Raw genomic sequence first — 9,412 nt, 5'->3', positions numbered from 1 at the left:
CGTAGATTACTACATTTCGGAAACAGGTACAATTAGAGCTCACATTCAGGATTGCTTTCCGTCGCATATGTTGACGTACTAGTAATACTGGTAAAAATGTCATAAAATATGGCAGTTACAACTAATTTGATTTTAATACTAGAATAGTAACGGAAAAATAACAGGGGCACCCAGCGAATCTGTTCCTCACATTATCTGTTCCCCAGAGCAATCTTGCTGGCTGGCAAAAATACAGGTGTTTCGATGAGCTGGCTGGGAAATTTTGTTATTGATAGAGGTTTTGCCTGGGAATTACTGACTTTTTCTGGCATTTCAACCCGAGCTGGCTGTAGAAACTCTGAAGACTGAGGACGACTTAAAAAAAAAAAAAAAAAAAAAAAAAAAAACAGGACCCCTTCCCTCTCCCAGACAGTAGTCACAAACATACGACGGCTGGTCAGAGTGATTGCGCTTGCGGAAAAAACCTGTTTTGTCCCGGTTTTGTCGCTTTTGTTCGGTCGTTTTGGATCGAAGGATTTGAAAGCGCGCGGAATTCCTGGCTGGGAAATAAATTTGATCGGCTGGCTGGGAAACCAACCAATTTTATCTAGCTGGCTGGGAAATTTCTTGTGTGTCTTGCTGGGAAAAAGGAACAGATAATATTTTCCCAGCAACACTGAAAAACGACTGAAAATGCCTTAATAACATTTATTTTCATTAACTGGGGTATAATAATACATTTTACAACAAATTGGTCGTTGGGTGCCCCTGAAATAACAGGAAAATAAGAGAAGAGACTGTAAACAATAAACTGAAGGGAGAACCAATTTTGTGATAATTATTATTTTGTACTAATGAGTTCTGTCTCTCTTGGGTAGTCAGACCAGTTTTGGACTGTTGTTATCTGAAGGCAAAACCAATTTTGTAATAATTATTATTTTTTGCTAACGAGTTATGTCTCTCTTGGGTGGTCAAAACACTTTTGGACTGTTGTTACCTGCTTTTGTCCAGTTTTGATTGTTGTTATCTGCAGGCAGAACCAATTTTGTAATAATTATTATTTTGTAGTAACGAGTTCTGTCTCTCTTGGGTGGTCAGTCCAGTTTGGATTGTTGTTATCTGAAGGCAGAACCAATTTTTGTAACAATTATTTTGTGCTGATGAGTTCCGTCTCTCTTGGGCAGCTCAGTCTAGTTTTGGGCTGTTGTTGTCTGAAGGCAAAACCAATTCTGTAATAATTATGCTAACGAGTTATGTCTCTCTTGGGTGGTCAATCCACTTTAGGACTGTTGTTACCTGCTTTTGTCCAGTTTGGATTGTTGTTATCTGCAGGCAGAACCAATTTTGTAATAATTATTATTTTGTGCTAACGAGTTATGTCTCTCTTGGGTGGTCAGTCCAGTTTTGGACTGTTGTTACCTGCAGGTAGAACCAATTTTCGTAATCGTTATTATTTTGTACCAACTGGTAGTTGTCTCTCTTGGGTACTCTGTCTATATTCTATATACTTGTGTAACCTGAAGAAAAATCAGTTAACATTAATATCATTAATTTTGTTTTCTTTCACACAGGGCCAATCCGCAAGTGATAGTATAGTCAAATCTCTTAAAAGCTGATGACGACTCTTGATTGTAAAAGAGGAGAGCCAACTGTTGAAAACTATAGCTGATAACTATAGAAAAAGTCCCCACATGAGCAGCTTCAAAGATAACAATCAAATACAGATGTAACTGTGAATAGGAGAATCACAAGTTTCATGCAAAATTGATGGTTAACGAAAACAAGGCATTTGAAAAATCAGACTTACAATGCGGAACTAAATCGCTCGCAACTCATAAAAAAACAGTACAGTCGTATTGAGCAGAAGGTAGAATTATACCGTGATACGCAAAGTGCAAGTAAGTATTGAACAGTGCACCACATTTTGCTTTCTCTTTATCCATTTTCCTTGGAAAACTCGCTGTTATCCATTGCACTCTTGTTATTAAGAGAATTACTGTCGCAAAAGGGTATGAATGCTTTCGTTCATAGCGGAGACACATGTTTAATGCAAATTTGCCATTGGTAATAAAATTTCTTTATCATTATGACGCCCTCACTTCAAATCCCACCAAGACCATCAGGTATGTATTTCAACGCATACTGTATTTACTTGAGTTTGTGCAGCAATTTTCTTTTCACAAATATGTATATGAGTTGTCCGTTGTGAGTCGCTTAAAGTATATAATTTAGAATTTCGTACGAGTTCCTCTTATCAGAATTTTAGTTTCTTGTGAATGCTCGTGAGTTCGTTTGCAACTCCTCCTTTTAGATTTTCGGCCGCCTTGCGATATATTTGGTACTTTATCTTTAGTTACGCAATAATCGAGTCATTGCTTTTTTTCACTCTCTGATACTCCAAGGTTGAGTGGATTAAATAGGAAAAAGATTAAAGAGAGTTTAATTTGCGTTAAGGACGCCCATTGCCACTGCTCATCCTTACAGCGCACGCAAATTCACATGCCATATGAGCCGAGCGCGCGCGCTAAGTACTATAGCTTTACTTGGATTTAACGATCTTGGATGTTCGGCGACCCCTACTTTTCTTTTCAGAAACAGATTTTATTTAATATTATCTCCACATTGTCCAAAAATGAACAAAAAAATCAATGTGGGAGGTTAAAAAAATTACAAGATTTCTGTCCTCGGTACATGGAATCCTGCCATCTTTGCGGCTGCAAGGCGCATGAAACTATGCTTGCTAAATGCGAACTTGTTCTTTACGCAACCTCAACAGTTAACTAAATTCACTTGATGGGTCCACTTAAACAAAGTTTGGTAGAGAACATTTCACTTCAAAGATGTAATTGCAATATTTTTGAGCTTACAGACACTGTGGCCTTATTCGCTAAAGAAGCCGAATTTATTCAGATTTAGGGTTTTCTTCCGGGCAAGTTCTCTCCAAAACGAAGTTGGTGACCCCCCATTTTTTTTTTTTTTTTTTTTTTTTTTTTTTTTTTACATTTCTGACATCACTAACTCATCAACTTTCAATGGTAAAATTTGCAGAAAAAATCAATGTTAGAAAATTTTCGCGCGAACGTCCTTAAATGTTTCGCGCGAGGGGTGAGATAGATGAAATGTATCCACGCGATACAAGTGACGCTGCCAAGGAAAAATATTTTCATTATGTCAAGAAATACTTAATTAAGTGTTATTGTCAGAGAAAACCGGGCACGAGCAAAAGATCGAGGTCGGCCGTTTACCTCTACATTTTCACAGCGTAAAACCTACCTGAAAAGAGTAGTAACGGTCATATTTGCAGACGCAGAAGTTCTTTCTTCTTCGAGATATAAATATTCACTGATTTTGGGCATTCCAGCGGCCTAAAATAATCGAAATTTTGGTCAACTTTTTATGGGCTTTAAAGACACTTTGTAGGGCCTCCTGAAGTTTTCATATGTTTGACATAATATTTGTCCCCTCCTAAGTTGTTCAAGATTTGATAAATGGCCGTCGCTTAAAAAACACGATTTCTACGTCGAGTTAAAAATCAGCGCTGAATCGTTAATGAGCTTGACCCAAATTTTTGTGATTTTTGGGCGGCTCTATCATAAAAGTGCGGCAGTTTATTTCGAAAGTACACTTACGCTCTAATAGCCTATTGTGTTGTTATGAAAAACCAGGTGAGTTAAAATTGGTATCTACAAGCAAATTGAATTACGTCGCCTCGGAAGAGTGCAATAAAAACTGCGAGCGAAAAATATTTCCCGCCAAATTTTGACTGAAGGATATCAATATGTAATTATACATCGCGCAACTCTAGTCCTTAATTCACCTCAAGGGCTGCCCAAAAGAAATTTGTTTCTTATCGGACTTCGTGATCAAGTGTGTACATTGTGATTTCATGTGTACCAAGTTGAAAATCCAGTTACCTCTAAACACCTCAGCTGAATTTTCCCGCGAAAATTTTACAAGCTGGGCAGAAAGCCGGAAGGCTTTCTTTGTTACTCTTTTCACTGTTGCAAAAAGACAAATGATAGAAGGCAAATAATGCGAATACAATCAAACACAGGCACTGGAAACAGTTTCTTGACATTGTCTGGTTTGACCGTCCTATCAGTGTAACCCGTATTTTATTAGATTGAAGGATTATAACTTCTTTTGTTTCTTTTTGGACTTGATAAGGAAGATTCCTATCCACAGGATCGTTTTTAGCACGTGTTTCTAGACAATCAAGTTTACATCTGAAAAATTATCTCTGTACTTAACCGTTTCTTTGTTTGTTCAAATCCAACAAAGCGAAAATTGGCATGCCTTCGGGCTTCGAAAGAAAATACTTAGGCGGTGGCTTTTCACTATAGGAATGAGCATTATACCCGTATTTTAATAGATCGATTACGTCATGCAAATCGAGTACGTAACTAAACAGATAATGAGTTATGGAGTAACTTCTACTAGGTTTTCTGGGTCCTCCTGACCAATGAAAATCTCCAGTTTTCTTTCTTCTTCCAATGAAACAAGGATGTCGTCAACCTGCACAACTTGAGCGAGAATTACCAAAAGTCGCCGCGATCTCAGAGAGCACGTTCATCATGTTCAGGTTTGAAAACATGTGCAGGTTTTCACATACGCTTCCAGGGGCTCAATTAAGGATTTCTTCCTTGCTTGTGACCCTGAAACTGATAATTGTAGGCTTTCACAAATTTCTTTTAGCTCGGTTATTTTTAACATGTGCAGTTTGTTTGCTCTTGAAAGTTCGCAAACATTTCTCTTCCCAATTTCAATGGGATGATGCGGCACAGTCATGTCCTGAAGTATTGCTCTGCGTAAACCATCAAGGGCAATTTCGGATTCCAGTGCTTCAAGGTCTTCCTCTGGAATTTCTTCGTCGGCTTCTTCTGACCCATCTTTTTCTGTTTGCGTTTTTCGTTGTATTGCTGAAAGTCTTGAGAAAAAGCTGGTAATCTGTTGTGCCGTTCTCCACTCCTCTGGAGCAAACAAAGAATTCCCATTTGCGTCCTTGGCTACCTTCATTTCACGGGATACCTGGGCTGGATCCACCTTAAGTCCACTTCTTACTCCTGCATTAAACTTCTGCATTAAATAGTTCTTTACGTGATCCTCCATTCTTGATACCTTTTTGGTGGTTTTGAGGGCCCATCCTATTCATCACCTATCTATGTTGAGTGAAGAGGAGGGTTGGTTGTAATGTACAGGACCTGATTCGTGGTCATGCGAAGGCTTGTTCACACCAGTTACCTTTTCAGCCCACTTCTTCTTGATAGAATCGTAGAGGGATTCAGATTCTAGTTCTCTGACGTGTTGCCCGGAATCCATGTGGGCATCAGCTTCTGCCTCTGTTTTAAATGTGAGGACACATCCAGACTCACTGCATGAGAAAATTTCACTCCTGGGCCTAGCACTCTCTAAGACAGTGCCCCGCTCTTTCGTTCTGGGACTGAACGGCTGGATTACTTTCAGGCCGGTGTTTCCTTGCTTCTCAAAACCATACGCAAGAAGGCGCCCCGGTCCAATGTTGTAGGCTCTCCAAGTACGGATCCCACTTTCCTCAAAGGAGAAGTTGTTCAGAAGACTAATACCAGGTATTTTGTTATCCCTGCCAGTCTCCTTGGTCGTGTCGACTTCTACAACAGCTGCCCTGCATCCTTTGAGTCCACCATGAGATTCCAGTGCTTGTTTCATGTCCTCGGCTGTTATTACATCATGTTTTTCATTCACCCATCTCCTGATGTGCGCTTTCATGGGTGCAGTTTTGCGATCACAAATATCTTTACCAGCTTGAGGATCTGAAAAATCGTAGCGCACTGGTTTTACACCTGTCCTCTCCCCTACATATGGAAGGCTGAGGATCAAGGGCCCATTGTGATAACAACCAGCATTGTCCGATCGCAAGAAAGCCTTGTTTATGGAAGGGTATTCAAGCTTGATGGTGTGAAGTAGATGTTCAATGACGGACATCACAGCGAAGCTGTTTTGATTGCAACTGTTGAAAAGATGCACAAAGCACTCCACTTCGTATTTACCTCCCGCTTGTAAGTGCGTTATGACTGCACTTACATGCCAACTCCTACCGCGCTTGCCAAAGAACTCAGACATTTGTTCCCGGTAGTGCTGGGGTAGATATTTCATCGCCCAGTCTATGATAATCAAGCACGTCTCTTCATCAAGCTGGGTGAGGGCGTTTTGCTTGGCTTCCTCTTGATTTACAGAGCGAATCAAATGTGCTTTCCAAGCATTAATTGCTCGAGCGCACTCCTTGTTTTCAAACTTCATCCTAGCCCTCTGATCTTCGGTTATGTCTATCTCATCCACTTTCTTGGCGATTTCTTCAAACCCACTATCGAAAGAATCGCACCTATCACAAAGGGTGTCATGACGGTGTTGACATTCTCCACGGAAGTCGGGATTGGCAGGATCGCTAAGAGCATGTACAGTACAGTGGTCGCTGCTATTTTCGTCTCTACCAACGTGCGCCTTGAAATCGGTCTTGAAATACCTCTTAGCCTCTTTCATCGCCTGTTCTATTATTTGGCCCCAGTGCGCATCTCCACCATTCTCCACTAAAGTTTCGATCATGGACAGTAGACTGTCGAATGCTTCAGTTCCTTCAGCGGTGATGTTATCGAGGCCATGTAAAGACTTTTGCATGGAAGCAGAGCAGATCCCGAGCATTCTAAACAATGAACGCTCGCTCGCTGGTTGAAACTCGTGCTCTTTACAGTAGCTTACATACTGACTTATTATTCGAGAAGGGATCATTGTTCGTATAACAGCAGGAATAATAATTTGCTCACCAGAGTCTAGTTTAAGAGTTTTTGTCCCAAATGCAACATCTTGAAGTAGACCTGGACGCGAAATAAAATTTATGAAGTGATCAACTTTGCCGGGGTCGATTCTTGTTCGGAAAATGGCCTTCTCTGGAACTGCCTGCCCTTTCCCTGCTTCAATGGCATGCAGGCGGGCCTGGTCAATTCTCCATTTACTTAATCCAGGAATTAGTCTCTGCAGCTCTACGCGGCTTAAGTCATTTGCGAAAAGAGACAGGATTTGACGTTTGGTTTGCCAAGACCCTGCTTCATCATGCGCTTTAATCAACACATCGATAAGCCCAGTAGTTGTGTCGAAGTGTCTCCGTTTAGATAAATCGCCATCTTCGCTTTCAATTAAAGATTCATTTCGTATAGACCTCCAAAGTTTGTTTTCCTGCCCTGGGCAAATTACTGACAGTGAGGCTGTTACGGCTTCCCGTGCTTTGCGCATATAATACTTTTGTTGTGTGGATGAAATGTCATCCCATGAAGCGTTCAAGGTAGAACGTATAGGACTAAATCTTCCACCAGCCACGTTTTTTAGAACGTCATTAAATGTCTGCCGTCTCTCGTTTTGGAGCTCTCTTTCATCGCACCAAATACTAACCTCTTCCTCAGGTTCAGTGCTCTGGGAAGCGTGTGACGATAGTGACATAGTTTCATCTAGTTCCCTCTCTGACTGAACATCTTCAGCCATTGCTGTGTCGTGGCTGGGAGATTCCGGGTCCCCGCTTTCAGAGGTTCCTGGTGCTAAGCTTTGTACTGGCGTTGAAAGCACACTGAGGTCCTAAAATCAAATGATTGTGTGATAATCATTAAAGGGCATAAAGTAACCAGTATAGTAACAGTTCTCTGCCCCCTACCCCTACCTCTGCCCCCTACAAATCCACGGCTCAGAAACTCATGCACAAGTTGTTGCAAGCATATACTGCCAATATGCTGCTTTATAAGATTCAGCTTTGCCCAATCCTAATATTCATGCTTATACACCGTCGAGAGTTGTAAAAGCAAAACAAGATTCCCTATTTGGGCAATCCGTGGCTTTTCTGTTCTTAGGGTAGAAGTGCTGCAGCAGCAATTTTAGAATAGTTCTTCTCGGCTTTTGCCAAATTGTTACGTCGTTCTTGCTTCCTTCTATGTGCTAAGGTTGCATATTTAGCATTGCGACTTTTTTCTCCTTAGTGCAAATTGAAGAATGTGTACGAGTACATAATGATAACAGAGGACTGCAACACCCAAACTTTAAAACTTCTTTGAAGTACAAACAAAACCTCCCACCTTTTCTGCACCTTCACTCTTTTCACGGGTCTTGTAGTGTTTTAACCGGCAACTTGTACAAAGAGCTGTTATTAAACACAATAAAAAAAGAGAACATAATCAGCCTCAGTCCAATTAAATTCACCAAATGCAGTGCTACTCCTACCAAACCTCTCAACGAGTTTCTGTGGTAAACATTAACATCGATATAATTGTCCTTTTAACTCGATTATTGTGAGTGGCGGATCAAGGGGAGGGGCCCTGCGGGGTACAGGACCCCTCTGAAAGCGTGGTTGGCCGAGATTTCTCCTTATCTGGGTACACCCACCTTATGAGTAGGTGTGGATCTGCGACTTATTCTGGCTATCGTTGTCAGGTCAGCAAATTTTAACTCAATTTTTCTGGCATGCGCCACCAAGCTTTCTTCGTGTGCTTTCATTATAATTTGTTAAACCAATCTAGTACACGGGACCTTGTAGAAGTACCGGTTCACAGACGTTCAAAACTCGTTTTGTATAAACCCCCAGATTTTCATTCGCGAGAGTTGCTAGATTAAAATAAATTATATTAGGATTTATATCGCTTAATCCAAAGGCCGTTTTTTAACTGAAGCTAAAAAGAATGTTCGGACATCGAGTTAGCGGCTAAAAAGGTATATTTGTTTACATTCCCTTCTAGTTTTCAACGCAAAAACTTTCTTCGCGCAAACCTCGTCTTTGTTTCGGCTAGAATTATTAGTTAAGAACAAGAAAATTTTAGAATTCTGTTCTACATGTTTTATATTTCTGAATGATGGCCACTTCATGAAAGTTCAAATTCAGATTGACAGATTAAATAACCAAAATTGCTGAAATATAACGTCGTACAGTTATTCTCGAACCTGAAAAATTGTGCTACGCTGTACGCATCGATATCAGCTGTTAATTCTGAAATGAAACACAAAAAAGCAGAATAGACAAACCTGCGCCAATAGGGACCACAACAATGAAGGCAGTAAATATTTCCGCTGACATAGTAGCATTCACACGTCGAGGAAGGTTTAGTCGCTTCTTCACCCCTTTGTGGGTTGGGTAGCAACAAATCTGTCCTTTTCGACCCGACCAATCGATAGTCAGGTCTTTTCTATGCTGAGGGCAGATTGTCATGGTCTGTAGTTCTTCATCTTTAATTGTGAAAAGACCGGCACGGTTTAAAATTAACTGTATTTCGCTGACCTCGGTCTTTCCACGGCCACGTTTGCTGCTAATTCCCAGGCTAACAAGGTGCGAGGTCATGTCTCGTTTGCAAGCCAATAGCGGAAGGATAACTGATCCGTGTCCATCTTGACTGCACGGCGATTGTTCGGAGCCAAAAAAACAATTCAT

General features: G+C 40.8%; 1 protein-coding gene across 1 annotated transcript; it reads right to left on the bottom strand.

Annotated features, from left to right (window-relative positions):
- Nucleotides 1-4,455: 4,455 nt before the first annotated feature.
- Nucleotides 4,456-9,412, bottom strand: LOC137972900 (uncharacterized). Its single transcript, XM_068819588.1, is given in 3 exon segments — nt 4,456-7,578; nt 8,070-8,134; nt 9,010-9,412. Coding segments are annotated over 3 exon segments (3,489 nt in total). The 3' UTR covers nt 4,456-4,557.

This window comes from Montipora foliosa, chromosome 10 (assembly GCF_036669935.1).
Source record: "Montipora foliosa isolate CH-2021 chromosome 10, ASM3666993v2, whole genome shotgun sequence".
Taxonomy (NCBI): domain Eukaryota; kingdom Metazoa; phylum Cnidaria; class Anthozoa; order Scleractinia; family Acroporidae; genus Montipora; species Montipora foliosa.
This window is presented reverse-complemented; position numbering and strand designations above follow the sequence as displayed.